The sequence below is a fragment of the Bemisia tabaci genome, chromosome 2 (genome assembly GCF_918797505.1).
Source record: "Bemisia tabaci chromosome 2, PGI_BMITA_v3".
NCBI classification, from domain to species: Eukaryota; Metazoa; Arthropoda; class Insecta; order Hemiptera; family Aleyrodidae; genus Bemisia; species Bemisia tabaci.
The window spans coordinates 2424428-2444349 of record NC_092794.1 but is presented as its reverse complement, the minus strand read 5'-3'; the positions used below and the strand labels follow the sequence as shown (position 1 = coordinate 2444349).

The following is a 19922-nucleotide window of genomic DNA, read 5'->3' as shown; positions in this document are numbered from 1 at the left end:
CTGCGGTGTCTTATTCTAAAAAATTCAATCGATTGAATTAACTGTGCGTCCTCGGGATGGAAGTACATCTCTTCGCCTGAGGAACGACAAATCATGCAATTGCAGGGATCAGCAGTGTTGAGGGGATTCGAGGACAAGGCGCAAAAGTGCAGCTTTTTCTATTTCGAGGTATACTCGTGTAAAGTTCCGAATTTGCGTGGATCCGCATGGCGGAAAGAAAGTTCAAACTGACTTTTTGATGTTTAAAAATTGGAATTTAGGAGCGAATTTTTTCACAGAATATGCCTTAACACTAGTCTTACTTGATTTCATGAATACCTCAATTTTTTTTTAAAAAAAAAGCACTTATGCGCCTTGTCCACCAAGCCCCTCCATAGAAAATTTTCAGGTGTCTTAACTTTTGAGAATTTCATCTTTAAAATGATACTGCTCGGAAAACTGAGTACGAGGATATCCTTCATTTGTAAATTGAACTATTATCGGAGAAGATATGACAAAATAACCATATCTGCTAAAATACATGTGTTTAAATGGGAAATGCCGCCAGATAACGTCATATGGCGGCTTATTTTTTCACTTTTAAATTTATTTTTCTCGAATTTCCCATGTCAGAAAAAAATTATGAAAAGTACTGCAAACTCAGCTCATTAGGCACTCACAAATGAAGCAATAAAATTGTTGTGTGCAAATTTTCCATTATCTTCATATGAGAAGACAATCAGATGATGTCCAGTCTCCTCACTTGGGAGGATTTTCGGGAAAACGGTCTCCATTGGCAATGTCGTCTTGACAACCGTGACCTGAGAGAGGTTCGACCGATCCCCTTGAGGATTCACTTAAACTCCTTTGTCTCAACCAACTATCACTTTCCGAGGATTCGATTCGTCTCAGGAGCGATTCTGTCCGCATCTTTTTAACTCTCCTTCAGAGTGTCCTAATTTTTAAGCAGCCGGGATGGAGGGGAGGGGAGAGGAATAACCAATTCCCTGCACTCCCTCCAGTCTATTTTCATGCGACAATCTGCCTTATTCTTTTCGGACCAATTTAAACATCATTAGTCTAACTATAACAACATCGGGCGTTTGGTTAATTTCCTCGCATGTTTTATTTTTTACAAGAAAATTATGCAACATTCCGAGTCAAAATGATGTAAGCATATTCTGTGTAGGTTATGAAAAATTCGATAAAAGTTCTAAGGCGTTGGGTTGTTTCAGTGCCAGTCAAAAAAATGAAAAATAAAATGAAAATAGGCAACGTGAAATGGACTGCATTTTGCAATTTGGAACTATAAATTCTGGTCCGGTTTCAAAACAACGTATGTGTCATTAGTTTCCCTATGCACATAAGTGTTTTTTCAGATGAGCCAGAATTTATACTTCCAAATTGCAAAATGCAGTCCATATGCAGTTGAACTGATTCTGATGAAATCCATGATTCATGCTTGTCAAATGGACGTATTTATGCTGAAAGGAACTATGTGCATAGGGTTTGCGTGGGACATACTTCCTTTTAGCATAAATACGTCCAAATTAAGGCGAAAGATTCGCAACACCGCGTTTCCATCGTCAACTTTTCGATCCAATTTGTTTGCTCTATTTTTTTTCTTTTCTTTTTTTTTCATCATTCATTTTTTAAGAGTCCGTTCTCTGTATCTTAGATTTCTTGATTTGTCTCGTCTCAACCCACCAGGCGTCTTATCTTGTTTTTTGTCATGGGGTGAGGGGTGATGACTCACTAGGAAATATTTTTACTGTAGTAAATTAGTTTGTTCAATATTCATCGAGAAAAAAAGCATAATAAACGGAGGTGTTTTTTTATTTTTTTTTTATTATTTCTTTATTTATTTTTATTTAACTATTACTCCTTAATCTGAGCACCCACATGGGGTGATCCTGAGAGTGTGTGCGGTGTGTAAGTCGTGAAGTAACTGGTGTTAAACTGGTCTTCAGCGCGAGAGTGCCTCGGAAAATGGCATGTTCGCGTACTTCCTGACGGTGTTTTCACCAGAAAGCCATAAAACTATGCCAGACAATCTTTTTAACCAAAACTAAGCGGCCCTCGCTCGATATGCTCATTCTTTGAGTTCTTGTGAAGCCGCGTTGTCAGCTTGATTGCGTCAGAAGAAAATTCTAATCTCTTCTTTCTGCATTCAAAGCAAAAATCGAAAACCGAATCGAGTCAGATTTTTAATAAATAGATCGTACAGAACTAGTACGACCAGGAAGAAGGAAAACTAAGCGCAGGCAATGCTAATCAAGCGGTAAAATTCTTTGAAGGCTCATGTAATTTATTAAAAAAGAATCTAAAATAAAATACAATTTTCACTTTTTGAAGTAATGACCTCGCGGTTAAGTACTGAAATTATTTTAAAACGATTCTGTATTCTCTGAGCACCGGAGCATTTATGGAAAATACTGTGAAAACGAAAAAAATTTCATCTTGCCGGAAAACTTTGAAACATAGAGGAATAGAGTATTTGCAGGTGTCTCTTTGATGAATTTCGTGTTTAAGTGTAAACTACAGAGTGAACTGAACACGAGGATACCCTTGGTTCTTGAGTTGAACAATTATTGGAGAAGATATGACAAAATGATCTAATCTGCAAAATACATGTGTCTAAATGGGAAATGCCGCAGATGACGTCACTGGCGGTGCATTTTCTCACTTTTAAATCTATTTTTATACTATTTCCCATATCAGAAAAAAATTATAAAAAATCCTGTGAAATCAGCTCTTAAGCACTTTCAGATGAAGCAATACAAAATTTGCATGCAAATTCTCCATTCGCCGAATAATCAGAATAGAAATTATACATGAGAACGTAGATTTTCAGTTGTTTAATTTCATTCAGCTCTGTGTTGGGTCGTTCCCACAGGTCGTGCTAAAACACCAAGTTTTGTTTTTCGGAAAATACGATACATCCAGATCATGATTGACTCCCAATCAGACCGTAGTGTGTTTAGTATGTTGGAGTTTTTTTGCTAACGTGCGTTACAAACTCAGCATAAAGCTGAAAATCTCAGTACAGAGGGGAAAAGCTCGTTCGAGCACAGTTTCAGTTCAGTTTGTGTTGTGTGCTTAGGTTTAACTGACTCTTGTCCGAGTCAATTTTTCCCGGTTTCCTCGTTCAGGCTTTAGAAAATATGGACGATCGAATGAAGACTCTCGATCACCTTTTCTTATTTTCAGTGAAATCATCCTCTGAATTTCAGGAGATCGTCATCGGCATCAGCTCGTTCGAGGCAAGTGGCCCAGTTTGGCAACGGTGGTGTCTCCTTGAGTCTCCAGAACTCCAGATGCTCCTTCCATGACTCACCCCATCCCTCTTGCGTTACTCACCTCCCGTTGCCTGGCTCGGCTGCCAGATTTTCCTCGCCGTACTTTCCGACACCTTGAAACAGGAATTATTTCTTGGAACTTTTTTCCAGCAGCATCCATTCTGAAATACCGAAAACTGTTAGAATTTCCCACGGAATTTGTGTGAACTACAAATTGATTCCTTCCACCCCATACACTTATTAGTTTTTTTTTTTTTTTTTTTTTTTTACTAACTTCACCAGCAGCGTTGCCGGCCATCTGGAAAACCGGGAAAGTCAGGAAATTCGCGACGACCGAGAAAAGTCAGGGAATTCGTGGGAAATGTCAGGGAATTTGTGGGAAAGGTCAGGGAATTTGTGACACATCTACTAATTGCTAAAACATGTCACTGGTCTTCCTACTGTCTACCCTTTCAGGTCATTTTTAAGGTTTGACATCTTTTACCCAATTGCTGAATGTCTTTATTCATAATTTGATATCTAATCAAGGGAATTTTTTCCTAAGGCCAGCCAACTTAAGCGCATTAATAATGCAAAAAACGGAATTTTCGTTGGAAGGTAACGGAATGAAAAAATTTTGGAGGCAAGAAAAAGCCAAAGTTGTCAGGGCAAATCGGAGAAAGTCAGGGAATTTGAAGATGAAGAAATTATGGGAACCCTGTCCTCTTAAATCCTATTCCATCCCATGTCATGGCCGATACTCTTCAAGGGTTGCTCTGCACCAGAAAACTTCAGGGGCCGAATTTTGTCGGATCTTTCACACGGAGGTGCAACATCCATCGATTATGTTTGTCCAAACCGCATCACCGGTCAATCAGAGGCGCCATGTCGGACTTTAGTGCACCCGCGATTCGTCCGAAGTTTATTTAAGTGCGGTGGGAGGACCGACAAAATTCGCCCCCTGATACGCTCGAGATCAATTTTTATAAATATCGTTAAATTCTGGCCCATTTCATGTGGCCCTTCGGTTATTCTTGTGGAAGCCCGGAGTCTATCCTAGCCGCGGTATCCTAAGATGGTCTACAAATAAGATGGATTTTGCTGTAGCAGTAGAGAATCTGCACACAGAAATTTTATTGCTTCATTTAAGAGTGCCTAATGAGCCGAGTTCGCAGTATTTTTCAAAAAAATTTTCTGACATGGGAAATTGGAAAAAATAGATTTAAAAATGAGAAAATTTGCCGCCTTGTGACGTCATCTGGAGGGATTTTCCATTTAAAACCATGTACTTTAGCAGATGAGGTTATTTTCTCCAATATTTGTCCAATTTAGAAACCAAAGATATCCTCCTACTCGGTTTTTCTAGTAGTATCATTTAAAGATGAAATTCACAAAATTTAAGACACCTGCAAATTCTCTATTCATTTAATAACGCGGCTTTGTCGAATTTTCAAGGAAACTGGATTTCAGAATTTCGGGCGTAATAATGCTCTCCTCCGTAAGACGGCAGTGAGCGCTAGAGGAGATTTCAAGCTGATTCTTTTCCCTCTTTTCCTGTCCCATTATTTTGTGCCTGGGTATCGTCTGTCTTCACTCCTCGTATTAGCTCCCTTTTTGACGCACCAGTCTCTGGATCCCGATTCTCATCCTAACTCTTCGTCCTGTTCTGCCGTTGTAAGGAAAAACGCCGTATGAACCTTCAGGCGTTGCCAAATTTTCCCTGATAAAACACGAATTTCCTGGTAAACGTATGAATATTTTTCTTCCGATTTTTCAGATAATGTTGTTTGCAATTTCAAGTAAAGTCCCTGAAAATTTCAAAGGAAAATATTCATAACTTTCCCGAAAAATGAACATTTTAACGAAGGAAATGTGGCAACTCTCGAATGTTCATACGGCGTTGTTCCTTTAGCACGGGAGTGTTCCTCATCTCCTGGAATCGCCCCAGTTCCCGCAATCGCCTCGACCGGTAACGCAGCCTCCTTCGACTTTTTATCAACGACTGAGTCCCCCCCCCCCCCCCCCTACCGGTAGGACAAAATAGTGCTTACTGCGGCTGCGCAATAATTACGTACTATTTCTATAATCCCACAATTTGACAACATTGAGTGAAGAATATGATCCGATCACCATTAATCTACAGTCTGCTGATGTATACAATTTTGCTAAACTCCCTCAAATGTATATCAAACTGGGCGAAATTCTCTCGAAAAATCAGGATAAACGTTGGGGGAAAATGGGATCTTTGTCGTAGAGCCTTGCAATTATTTCTTCCTGGGTTGCCTCTGTCAGAGAATATCGGTAAAACGGGGAATGTTAGGGGATTTCTAGCTTGTTTGCCTTCTAAAATGGGTTTGACGTTTCGAACAACAAATTTAGCGTTAAAATTGTTCAAAATTATGTATTTTTAACCATCTGGCCTATCCAACATTGTTGGGGAATTTTACCTGAATGTGTCAGGGAAATGTTTGGGATTTTCATTTTATAAAATGCACTGAAAAGAAAGGTATCGCCATCTCAATTATACTTCTAGCGGATTTTGACGCCAGCCATAAGAGTAGTCGCATTAGCTAGGAGTGTAAAGGCACCAGCCAGCGGTATAGTTAATCCAACCACACTCATGCTGACTGTGAGGGCACCAGCTAGAGGAATGGTTGATCCAACCACACTTTCAGCTGACTCAACCATACCTCTGGCTTGTGCATGTACTCTAATATCTAGCGCTAAAATCAGCTAAAATCTTGGAGTATAGTTCGGATGGAGATACTACTGCATTTTTTATCAAAAAGTTAGGGAATTTCTTTGCTGAAAATCCCCAAAAAGTCAGGGTAAATAAGGGATTTTTGATGTTCAACATAACTTGTCACCCTTTCAATCCTTTCGGAACTCGATTGAGCTGAACCGGTATTCTCTGTTGTGAACCCTTTAGTTAGTTAACTTTAGGTTCGCCTTCGATTTCCTATATAGGCAACAAATGTACCGCGGAGCACGAATAGTTATCGTTCGTATAAGACACATTTATCTTGCACTATAAACTCTCATGTAGTCGATAGAAAGTGACCGTGGTTACCGTGGGTAACCATAATTATTGCAGATGTCCAATTAAAGTTCGCCTTCAATTTCGGCGAATAGGCAACATAATTGCAGATTTCCGATTGTAGTTCGCCTTCAATTTCGGCGAATAGGTAACATAATGGCAGTTGTCCGATTGAAGTTCGCCTTCCATTTCTGCGAATAGGCAACAAACAAGCCGCAGAGCGCGAATAGTTATCTATTCGAAAAACGCAATTATATATAACCATACAAGCTTGGCTCGTACTCACTGTTATAAATTTCGTTTGTGTTGCAGGTGTACTGTACGAGCATTCAGGATTAGGCTTTGTGTCCGGTGAAGAATCAGAAGAAGCTTCGGACGGACTTTCGGAAGAAGTACCCTCACCGCTTAGAAGTAGAGATAATAGGTTAATTGAGGTAAGGAGACATGATAATCAAACTCGATGGTTCCAGTTGTATGACCTTGTTATAGCAACGCTGCACTGTCTCTTGCAATGGGTCAGTTGCACCCGTCACAGAATCATATATTGATGCTTGATTCTTGTAGATCAGCTAAAAAGAAAATGTTATGCCTGTTACCGGCAAACCTAGGTTTGCCGAACGCCTCTCAGGCAAGCCCCAAATTTTGACACCTTTTTTTTCATCCCTCTACGACCAAACCAGCGATGCGAAATTTTATGGAACCTCATGAGATGAAATTTCACGTATTTTTTTTTAAAACAAAGTCTACAATGGGCTCAATATGCCATTAAACGCATAGAAACAGTGAAATTTTACTTTTAAAATTTCTGGGGGGAAAATCATAAGTCTTTCAAAGTTTCTTATCAAACTTTCGGGTGGTTTTTGCGGGTTGCATACGCAGCCTTTGAAAAATCGTTGAACTTTCATTTTGCATCTGTGGGCCCAACACAGAATTTGGACTTGAGGTTATGTTTTTGTTTACATTGAAACCATGGATGTGTAGAATTTATCGAGAGTGACGTAGCCACGAAATCAGTCTGTTACTGTTAAGTGTTTTCCATACCCCTGTATCTTATCTGCGGATTAGTGAAAGAGCCAAACAAGACGAAAGGTCAACATCTCGGCTTTCTCGGGAAAAGGCACAGTGGAAAATTAAGCCGCAGGCGCGATCTAATAACGTTGTCGCGATGTTGAAGTTCCAGATTATCTAATTGCATAATGTTCCCATGCCGTAATGTCATCACAGTGGCCATCAGGACGACATAAATACACCCGATCCCGATAGTGCACCGTGCGCCCATTCCGTTCCTCCCAATCAGCCCTAATCGGAATTTTCGATTGTTCCCAATTACACATCCCCGGTGAGACAACTGTGCTAAGTGGAACAGAAACCTCGCAATGGACCATATTATAAATAAAATGCTATCGCCATTTGATTCGGTTCATTTTTCACAACGCATTTAGGCTCGTACGATGCCGCGCATTGTTGTCGAGTTGCACGAAAATGCAGAACGGGGCTAGAAACACGCTCCACGCACAGGTCAATCTCCCCAATTTCAACATATGTGTTCATGGTCAAAGTTGCTCAACACGTATTTTAATTTCGACTTTTCAAAATCTCCGCTCTTGTTTTATTTGTTTTATGGAAAAGCAATGGATGATACTCCCCGAAATTTTTACGGAACATTCCAGCTTAGTAGAGAAGAAAATCAGTGAAAGGTCCGAGGGATTATGTTCGTCAGATCTCCGCGGTTTCAGGACGATTCATCCAATTTTTTCGTCCACACTTAATTAATACTATTTTTGCCGTTTTTTGCAAATTGGTGATTGATCTCCATCATCCAGAAAAACTCCCATCTGCATAAGAATGAAACAAACATATGTTGTTTCTTAAATGAGTGAGAAGTAGTATAGTCTCGTATTGCAAAATGCAGTCAAAGTGCATTTCGAAATGAAACTTATGAAGGTGGTTCTTCTTTGCAGAACGATTCAACAGTCGACTAAGATTCGACTGAAATGTCGCCTGATGGCGCTGAGGATGAGGGTCTTTACCGTCAGTTAATCCAGAAAAGCCCGACGAATTATAGGGAGCCGATGTCATCTGGAACCACCGTAAAATCGGTCTTGGATCAGATGGATTACATTTTGCAATAAGGAACCACTATTTGTGGCCCATTTTAGAGACAACATACACGTCATTGGTTTCCCTATGCAGATACGTGCTTTTGTGGGAGAGCCAAAGATCGTTCGTTCGTTTTTGCAAAATGTAATCCAGATAATTTTAAGTGTTTCAAGAATTTTTCGAACATTTGATTCAATCGTTCAAATGTTGGTTTGTTAAAGCAAACCAGTGTAAATTTATTTGCTCAGAAAATCTGAAAAGGAGAGTTATCCACAAGGGCCACTCTTGGGCCCACCCCAGCTGAGTACCCTCAACTCAACAATTTCTCTCTCATTGGAGGTCTATATTGGTTTTATTCGGTCCCTTTTCAGGTCTAACATTGGCCTTAACACATAGGCCTGAAGGCCGAAAGAAGCGGGGGGAAAGCGGATTTTTTGGCATTCGACTGTAAACCCGCGTTTTCCTCCAAAATCGGCCTTCAAACCCACTATTTTAGGCCAAAGTCAGACGCGGAAAGACATCGAAAATGATCATAAATCATGATACATTCCGCAAAGTGTATAGACCGTGTAATGAGTAATATGTGTAATGAGAGAAGAATCGTTGAGTTGAGGAAATTCATAGTGGGCCCCAAAACAGCCCTTATGGATACCCCTCCTTCCTTTTAAAATTTCGGGAAAACTCAGGAAAATCCGAATGAATTTTAGTAGACACTCCAGTTTAGAACTCATGTTTTCATTTCCCGAGTTATCTGACCATCATTTGGACCACATTTTACAATAAGGAACCACTATTTCTGGCTCATTTTAGATACCACATATGAGCCGTTGGTTTCCTTGTGCAGATACGTGCTTTTATGGGAAAGCTAGAGATAGTGGTTCCTTATTGCAAAATGTAATCCATTTGGACGAGAGCTCGCCTGCGGCAACGACGCATAAATGGATTGCATTTTGCAAAAAGGAACCAGGAGCTTTGCAATGTTGCTGAAATTATGCATCTTCTTTTGTTTTGCAAGAAAAACTTGATTATTCATTAACAGTTCCTATTTTACTCGCTAAAAACTATAGATTCAAGACAACAATTATCATGTAAATGTCATATTTTTTCACGGTTTCAGTAATTTTATTGCAAAGGATGAAGTTGCACAATCTTAGCACCATTGCAATGCCTCTGGTTCCTTTTTGCAAAATGCAATCCAAATAATGGAACGAATCAATCGGAGTAGTCGGACAAACTTCGAAAACTTTAAAAGCCTTTAATTCTGTTGAAACGAAATGTTGATGTTTAAAAGTGGTTCCATTGGTTTCCTCGTCAAATTTTCCGCATGGAACTCCCCCTCAAATTTGAAATTTGACAAAATAAACATGAAAATTTGTAGTTTTAGTCAAAAAGTTCTTGTCCGACCTTTGCCATTGACTCGGTCCACTGGATCGCATTTAGCAAGAAGGAACCGGCGTGATCACTGTGTCGTAAAAATGTTGCTTCTTCCTAATTATCTAAAAAATCTCCTAGAATAGCAAATAGTCTCTACTCCCCACCCAATAATTGTTAATTTTAAAGGAAAGCAATGGTGTAAATTTCAATACTTTACATATATTACGTATTTTTAAAAGAAAAAAGAAGTTCAGGGTGTCTACAAGTCCGAAATTTCCGGAAAGTTCGGAAATAGTATTGATTTTTCAAGGACGGTCCGGAAGTACTGTAAAAGTGCGGAAATTCCGTTAGAAGGTCCGGAATTTTTCATTTTCGTCGCAATTTGAGAGAGAAATTCAAAATGTTGACATTTTTTGAATTGCGTCAAATGGAGGTACTGAAAATGTACTGAATTTTTCCGTTGAGGAGGTACTGAATTTCTCGGGAAGTACTGAAAAAGTACTGTGAAAGTACTGATTTTTGGGCAGCCTCTTTTAGTCGACACCCTGCAGCCCGACCACAGACTTTGACTTCTATCGATATTGATAGAACTCAGTTCCATTCCAATGAAATACCCCATTTGAATGGAACTGAATTCTATCAATATCGATGGAAGTCGAAGTCTGTGGTCGGGCTGCTGAAGTTGCAGAGTTTTGAAAACACTATAATCGGGCTGGTTCCTTATTGGTGGGCACCCACTGTGCGACGCATGAATATTGTGTATTACGCACTATCCGGCGGCCAGGTTATATTTAACCTGATAGAGTGATAAGGGGGAGCAATGATAAGGAGGCGGGCGATAACGGACGTCGGGATGATCTGCCGCCGTCAGTGAGTCCGCGCCCGGCGCCCATGAACCCCGAGCGAATCTCAGTCCCCGAGCACAGCATCCGACGATGGTCCTGACGCGCCCCCGCAAGAAGCACCCGCTTCTGACGTTCCTGTTCGGGAGTAACGGTGAGATTGTGTTGCAGAAGGACATCAACAAGCGGCTGTCCCTCCCGGCCAACTTCCACCTGCCCGAGGACTTCCTCTCCAAGTGCAACTCCAGCCCGACCGGGACCGACGGCCCGCTCACCCGGGCCTCCCGCCGCCAGTCCCTCTCCGAGATCGGATTCGGACGCAAGGAGACCTACGTCAAGCTCAACAAACTCGGACAGGTACGTCGCTCACCCTCCTTTCCATCATCCCTCCTCCAGAGCAGTGTTCGAAACTCACCTTTGAGTTTTAGGAGCCAAGTGCCGCATCAAGCCCGATTTTTAGGCGCCATGGGCCACAGAAAGGTGATTTCAGCATCTGACAGTTTCTTAACCAACATTTCACGTAAAATACGACGCACACACGAAATTACCAAACAATCCTTCCAAGATATTCAATGATCTTATGCGTGATTCAAACACCGCTCATGAAACTCAATACTGCGTGATTCACATCGCGCGCAAACGTTATCATGACATTCTGCATGCAAAAATCTGGCAACCTCAGTCTTGACGCTTTGGCTCAGCTGTAGCAAATTGCTATAGTTTGAACAACACATGGTGGAAATGAACATTCTCATTGAGAGCTTGCTGAAACCGTTATAGTGCGCATTGACTCACGTAGAGCTTTGAGTTCTTGTCGCGGCAGTTCAATTCCTCGTGCCAATGTGAATAAAACGTTAATTCTTCGTTTGGAGTTTGTTTCAGTAGTTTTCGTTGCGCGAATCGTGCTTTACGTGAAATTCTGGTTAAGAAACATGTATCAGAACGCTTAAATTCGTACCTTGTCTAGTGGTCCATTGAAGATTTTTTAGGGGCCAAATTGACTTTTTGCCCATTTATGACGGCGCATTTAGTGAAAAGTTAGACGCAAGATGTTTTCGTAACAGAACTAGTAAGTAGCTGTAACTTGGGGGAAGACAAAAGCACAGGATGAAATCGTGAAGAAAAGAAAAAGCTTTCACTTGCAGTGCTGAAAATTTCGAATAATCACCTGATATGAAAATTCAGATTTTTAGGGGCCGCGTTGGCGCAGAACTTTCATTTTTTAGGCGCCATGGCTGATTTTTTAGGCGCTGTGAGTTTCGAACACTGCTCCAGAGTCTTGCCAACCTGGAAAACCAGGGAGCCTACAGCCCGTATCAGACGATCAAAGTGGAGCTCTCAAAATGGGGTCTTGTGACCCTCCATTGGCCCTCTCATTGCCTCATGCCGCAATCACACGCTGAATGTGGCTTGAATGTGAAAATCATCGGCCCGATGCCCGCGCGCAAAATTCAGCAACGATTCTCAGCGACCATCGGATAATGTCGGATTTGTCTGAACTCTTCGAACAGATTTGATGAGCCCTGGATAGACGATCAAATTCCGAACCAATTCCGACCAAAGTAGACATGCTGATGACTGATGGTCACCATCTACCATCAAATTTTGACGGGCCGCACTTATTTGTTCAAAGTAAGATCAGAATGGAGTGCCACCATTCATCATTTCCTGCCACAGGAAACATTTCTGCCAAGTTTTCATTTTAAAATGAAGCAAATTAATGAGTTTAAGACTGATGACTCCCGACACTTCGGTGCTACTTTGATCGGAATTGGTTCGAGACTTTGATCGTCTATCCAGGGCGATACACATTTGGATGAAAATAATTCGAACTAGTGAAATTTCAGCTGTTGAGCGCTGACTGTTGACTTCCACATCCAGCCGCTTAATTCAGCGTGTGATTGCGGCATCATTGGGGTCACGTGACAACACGCGACTCCACTTTGAGAGCTCTACTTTGATCGTCTGATACCGGCTTAAAGCATCCCAAGTAGCACATATTACAATAAGTAGCAATTGCACTGTAAAACTATTGCAATTCCACTGAGTGTTGTGTATGTTGCCTAGCTCCTATTTGAATGGGCCCCGTTTATTGAAACTTATTGCAATAAAATTGAAGTAAGTTGTTATTTTTCATTGCATTGCATATTGCCTACCTTTCTGACACATGGAGCTCATTTTGTTGATTGTTTAAAATCGGCATAAATCGACTAAATGATGTGAAAATATTGCAATTTAAGGGTAAAAAAAGTTTTCAATATCTTCGTTGCACCGTGCTACGTGGGCATCCGTCCTCCAGAGTCTTGCAAACTTGGAAAATCAGGGAACCTACAGCATGGTCCCAAGTAGCATCTTTCAACGGAAAAATTGCGATATTTTGAAATTAAGTTGCAATTTTTGGCGATAAAATCGCCAGAATCATCAACATCAAAGCGATTATCCTCGATCTTGTCGCAATTTAATCTCTTAAAAATCGAGTGTGCAACAACTATTGAGTGTCTTTTTCCTTAATTTGAGCCTCTTTAAGAGGAGATTCCGTCCGCAATTTAACGAAAGCAAGCGGAATAATAGAAAAAAATCTAACTGGAAGTTTTGTTTATAGGTCACGGAAAATTAGGGAAAGTTTTTTAGTCAGGAAAAAGCGAAAATAATTATATAATTTTACCCTACCCTGAAAAGTTTGGAAACCCCACAGAAGCTTGAGACTGTCCCCCTCAGCTAAATAAATGCATTTGTTCAATTTCAAGAAAAATCACGTTTTAAATTTTTCGTGAAAATAATTTTTATGAGACTATGCCCTTGAGAAGACCACTTCACAAAGTCACCGTTGAAATCCAAGGAAACTTATCACTCTCCATGGGTCAAAACCGTGTTCGGCTGATAACTACTCCAAGTGTAAACAAAATTGAAAAATGGTGCAAAAATCAAATTAAAATTTTGAAATGAAACGTTGCCGGCGACTGTTACACAAAAAAGCAAATACAGCAAAAGTCCTGAGCACACTCTTCTTTCCTTTTCAAGTAACGAGTATCTTCTGTGTTTCCCTTACTTACTCAGATTTTAATTAGGCATTGACCTTTTAACCTAATTTTACTGACGTTAAAAAAATGCGAAATTTCATGACTGCTCCCAGATTAGAAGCAGATGCTTTGCGTAATCAAAACCAATAGGTTCAAAGATTGCCAGATTCCTGCAGTGTATACATTTTTTCACTGAGAGTACTAGTGAGACACAATTTTTGTTTTAAACTATCTCCAACAGTCAAAAAATTTTTTAAAAGGGATTCGTAAGAAGTTTATTAAATTTTAAATCACTTCTAGAAAAATCACTTCCACTGAAAAGGCTAAAAATAGGACAGTTCTCTTTGAGGGCTGATATGTTATACAGTATGCAAGTCAACTTATTTTTTTGGTTAATTTTTAGCAGCTATTCTAGTATGGAAATAAACATAAATTTTGACTTTTCAATCAGACTATGTGTTAACAAGGTGTCCCGATCCAACAATTATCTATTGACGAGGATTTGAGGATGCATCAATATTTAGTCCGAGCAGGAGAAAATAAAGTTTATCTAGTGATAATTATTAGAGGCTAAAACTTCATTGTAAATCAATGCTAGTGCTGAACAGCTTTCATGTTCGTGAGAGCATTGGTTAATTTTGGCGTTTTAACTCACTCATAAATGACTTCAATGAATATGCTCTCGTGCATTTTCATTTGTCTACATAAGAGGCTCGATAATAACCTGTAATACCTCATTATTATCAGCAAGGAGACAACAATGACTTGCCCGCTCTTTGGTCTCCTTGTAGGTTTAGGTTAGTTCGGAGCTTCTAATGATTCAAATGTAATTGCTTTTCTTAAATTGTGTGCTTTTAATACGCGCTGCTTGATAACCCGGAGGCCTTATTAGTCAGAGGTGTTTACTGATAACAAGGTATAGCCAGAGTACAATAAGCATTTATCAATGGTCCACGATCAAATCGGTTTGAAGTAGTTTTACAGCCATGAAGTGTATGAAAGGGAAGATCAGTCCTTATTTTTAAAAGATGAAAGAAAGAAAGAAAGGGGGGGGGGGGTATTAAACTAAGCTGTGTACCGAGAAAGTCAGTACCTTTTTCAATCTCTTTTTCTATCTTTACCACTACTGTTTTATTTCTTTTTCTCGGTCATTCTCTAATTTTTGAGCATTCTTCTCCTCTGAAAATTATTAGAGATAAAAGAGGCCCAATATGTCTGCAGATTAGACGTACTCTCAGGTTTCTTTAATCCCAATTGTTTTAAATCTTGCAAATGTAACCTGGAGGAGGTCAATTTCCCTGCATCCTGCCCCTTGTATTTCCTGCTCCCTCTGGGTGGGAGGACAACCTTCGATGAAAAAAGCTCCAAACCGGTTATGGCCTGGCATTCAAAATATTGCTCTTACCGGCAGAGAAAACATGCTTTTTTTGTCTACGAACAATGTTTCAAAGCAGAATATAATTTACACACACACAATGTATCCATCATCATCCAGCCTAGAGGTTTCTATTTTTGTTCCTTTAAAAATGGATGAATTTCTTGAAGCTAAAGGTGCAAAATCATTATCCTCATGAATTGTTCCAAAACTCAATCAAAATATTTTTGACGCAAAAATTCTGTAACTGGCTCTGGGACTACCTACAGAAGTGTGTCTGCCAATGGTATCCGGGCCGAAACATTATTTTTGGATGACATTTTTTGGAACATTACTTAACTCCAATTCATGGGCGTATTTACAAATCTGCTCTATCCATCGCAAGAAGATCAACTTTCTCTCTTTAAATTATACAGTTTCTAGAAGCACCAGTTTGAAAGAATCATAAGATCTACGTTTGGTACTCAAACAAGCGTCATTGATAAAAGTCAAAGCGTCTCTTACACGACCTTGTGAAACTAATTATTTACGCCTATCAAGCTTAGTCCATTTCAAGTAAGACGCAAAAAGATATATCGTTCATCAATGGAAGGGAAAAAAATCACTAGAAGAATAATTATAAGCGTTATGTCAGTTTCTGTTTGAAAATAGATACAACTAACTTCAGTTGAAAAAATCTCATCGTGTACTTTGGAAACATTTGATTCAACACAGATGTGTGCCAGTGAAGAATATTGTTTTCCTTATCTAACTTTCACTTATCTTTTCTCTCATGGGATCTTGACTTCATTCATCTATTTCTTAAACTTTTTCCTCATTTGCTCTGTATCATAGAAAACCACTCACAATCAGAACTGTCCTCTTCTTTTGCTATTCTCTTTCTCCCTCATTCCACATTATTCATACATCATGCTTTTTTATTATTCAAAGTAAAAACTTCTCGAAAATTCTGTTAAGAATCAGCTTGTACGAAATAAGGTATTGAAAATTACAGGTTTCAATTAATAAATCTGAACTTCTTTAACTTAAACTTCATAATTCCCCTCCTGCCCTTTTTAAAGTTTTCACTATGAAAAATGCTAAAAAGTTTCATCCCTAAATAATAAAAACTTTTAATTCCAGAAATATTCATTTTTGTCAACAATGATACTTTGCTCCGAATGTGTAGTATTGTCACCGAAGAATGATCTATTACAGCGTACACCAAATAGTCAGAGCTTCCATATCAGTCTGAACACAGGAGGAAATGTCATTTTCCCATCATAGGAATTGTTAACATTCATTTTTTCATGTGCTGTTGGTTGGTTACTTTTTTAAAAATTTGGTCTAGCTGGAATCCAGTGTATGTCATAGTAGGTAAAGCATCCATTCAGCATCAGATTTCTCATAAGAAGAATCCGAATGTTAAAAGATAATTAATTTGCAAAAGATCCCATACCCTACGTTGTATGAATATCGACAGTCTTAGTCTATCTTTGCTTTATTTTTGTCCTTCTTTCTTGTGCCTTTTTTTTCTAACATCCTCAGTTATTTTTAGAGTATGTTTTTTTATTTTGAGTAGCATTGCGTAAATGAGTAATCAAGTATTTCGTCTTGTCGGAAAATGTGCGGTTTTCTCTCTTTCTCTCTCTCTCTTTCTGCCTGGAAGCACTTTAAGTAATTTCTTTGCGTCAGATTTTTAGTTTATCAGTTAATTAATTTCCCTCAAGCTTGATGAATGGTCGTGAATAAGCATTTTATTCATTATTGATTCTCTTTCAGAAACTCATTAAAGCACACCTCCTTCCTTATCATACACTGATAACCTTTGCTATCTTTCCCAATTTAAACTTGCCTATCAATGGGTTTTTGACCAAGTATAATATTTTTTGCATTTCTTTCTAAATACAATGGGGAAATATATCTTGTTGGGGGAATATTATCGTAAACTTAGGAAACGTTTCTTATGTAAACAAAATTCATATTTTCATACATGTCATTTTTGGGTGAATGATCGATTTCATGCTCAATAATTGAAATTGAAACCCTTAAAACAGACATTTTCCATTTTTACCGCACCTTTAATGAAATCAACACTTGTTTCTGTTGCTCTTGCATAGCTATGGTAGTGCCACTAATCATGAAGAGTTTTAGGAGCTGCTATTTTTTATTTCTCGAGGTCATCTGTCTTAAATCTTCAGATCCTATTAATACAAGAATTGGATGGCTGTGATTGATTGGGGGGGGGGGGGGGGGCAGAGAGAGAAAGGTTGAACACTGTAATAACAGAATTCCTGCAATGTTATTCTGAGTTTTACTATTATCTTATTTTTTAGACTCTCAAGGTGCCCAATTTTTCTAAGTACAACATTTTTTAGGCTTCCACTCATTGTTGTTAATTTTTTCACTGAGCTTCAAAATGTGCTATTTATTTGTATGCAATTTTAAAAAAATTCTTATTATCTCTGTCTGTTCTTCAGGGCTCCTATGCAACAGTGTTCAAGGGAAAATCTAGATTAACCGGTTCCCGTGTGGCACTAAAAGAGATAAGACTGGAACACGAGGAAGGAGCGCCTTGCACAGCCCTCCGAGAAGTCTCACTACTAAAAGAACTGAAACATGCGAATATAGGTTTGTTGAAAATTTTTTCTAATCTGCTAGAATAATATTCATGCAAGTTTCAAACTTGAAAGAGACATTTTCATTCGGGTTTTACGTTCATAAAACTTTGTCTAATTGTGACATGTTTCATATGATGATCTATCCTCGATAGTTTGTCTGTTTGAAATTGATAATCCATTTAAATATTTTTATATAGTGCTCAAAATGGGTCTATTGCAAGCAAATGATACTGCCGTACTAAGGAAGAACGCCGCATGAACATTCAAGAGTTGCCAAATCTCCCCGAATAAAACATGTATTTTTGAAGAAAGTTGTGCATATTTTTCCTTGAAATTTTCAGATATTTTAGTTAAATTGCGAACAAAATTGTCTAAAAAATTGGAAGAAATATATTCATAAGTTTACCAGGGCGAATATTCGTGTTTTTATCAAAGGAAATGTGGCAACTTCTGAGGGCTCATACGGCGTTTTTCCTTAGCACGGCAGAATAAATGTACTTTTTATGGGTAAAATCACACGAAAATTACGTCGGGCACGTTCAAAGAGTCTGAAATTCATTCCTGAGTGCACAATCTGTGTGGTTTGTAACATGCTTTTTCAAGTTTCCCGCGTCTGCGAGTAGCTTTTTTCAGCCAACGCCGACCAGGATTGCACAGGCAGAGGAGGAAGAAATATTAACTTGAATAAACAAACGATTCCACTAACTTTATCTACCGCACAATTTCAATCATTTTCAAGCATTTGTTTCCTTTTTCTTTCTTTATTTTGCAAAAACAAAAGGTTTGAATTAATTCAAATCTTCTGCAAGGAGAGTTTATAACAGTTCGCGAGATTGTTTGTTTATTTAGGTTAGGTCATTCTCCGGGAAAACCTGACTGCAGGTCACTAAGAAAAACTGCCCGCATATGGGCTAATATTGAAAAAACGTGTTACAAACTACACAGATTGCTTGCTGAGGAGTGGACTTCAGACTTTTTTGTTGTGACAAACATGACTTTTGAGCGCATTTACGCTCTGAAAGTATTCAGTTGGCTGTATCTCTTGCATGCAACAGTCCCATTCGATTCATATTTATTTATTTATCTATCTATCTATCTATCTATCTATCTATCTATATAACGGGCTAAAGCCCAAACAAAATAGAACAAAACATAAGATAGCACAAAAACAAAGCTTAAATGAAGACAAACAAGATAACAAGTAAGAAGTAAAGATGAAATAGAAAACAAAGTACCCTATAATACATTTTCATAGTATTTCAGCACCTCCCCTTTTGAAACATTTTTAAACTGAGAAAATACAAGAGAAGATTTAGCGAGATGAGATGGTAACTTGTTCCAGGACCTTTTAATTCTGACCACTACAGAATTGAAGCGATATGATGTCCTGAAAGGATCATCATACAAAGGCCTGGAGACTCTTAAAGAATATTCTAACTCTCTGGAACTGAAAAAATTAACAAAACAGGGGACTTAACATAATCATTTAAAATTTTAAACACAAAAATTAAATCATAAAGGAGGTGCTGCGATTCAATTAAAGGAACATTGAGCTCAACTGACAACCTGCTGTAGTCATGGTCGAGGATGCTCATAGGCCTCTTAAGCTTAAAAGACAAAAAACGTAAGACCTGATGTTGGATGGACTCGAGCATCTGCCACCCTTTCTGGGTAGATAGTGACCAAATGGGGGATGCATAATTGATAATTGGTAATACAAGTGACTTATATAGATACAATATAGTATCTACGCTTAAGTCCATGGAGATCCTCTGAATAAAACCAAACATTTTATATTTATTCTGTCCAAACAGTGTCTGTGTGTGATTTTGACTGCATTAAGTAATTTCTTCTGTTAATTACTTTCATGTTTCAAATTGTTGGTAGTAGTCAAACAAACCAATAGATAGAATTGAGTTAGGGTGTGTCGTTCATATTTCTATAGAATCAATGTCTTGAATTAAACAGAATTCTGAATGAATTTGCTCTTTCGTGTAAGCACTTTTCCCATTGCACTTTCTTTGCTAATTAATATTTTTGTCATCTTTTTTCAGTCACGCTTCATGATATTGTTCACACGAAGAAAGTCCTGACTCTAGTGTTCGAATATTTGGACAAGGACTTGCAGCAATATATGTGTGAACATCATCTTAATGTACATACTGTTAGAGTAAGTCTAATATTCTTCATTAATTTTCTACTTTTTTGTTCTCCCTCCCCCTCTTTTCCTTCATAGCAGTTATTGTTGGTTCCCCAATAAGATGTCAGACAGTTGCTCTGAGTATAATGAATATTATAGTTTCGTGAAGGAGCAAGG

The 19922-nt window shown here is 38.7% G+C and overlaps 1 protein-coding gene across 2 annotated transcripts in view; it reads left to right on the top strand.

Annotated features, from left to right (window-relative positions):
* Positions 1-19922, top strand: part of LOC109035983 (cyclin-dependent kinase 18) — an 83236-nt gene that overhangs the window by 51551 nt on the left and 11763 nt on the right. For both annotated transcript variants that reach the window (XM_019049861.2, XM_019049862.2), the window contains 4 exons: positions 6607-6728; positions 10782-10967; positions 17465-17615; positions 19660-19775. In XM_019049861.2, the coding sequence (XP_018905406.1) occupies positions 6607-6728; positions 10782-10967; positions 17465-17615; positions 19660-19775 (575 nt within the window). The remainder of the gene's footprint in view (positions 1-6606; positions 6729-10781; positions 10968-17464; positions 17616-19659; positions 19776-19922) is intronic.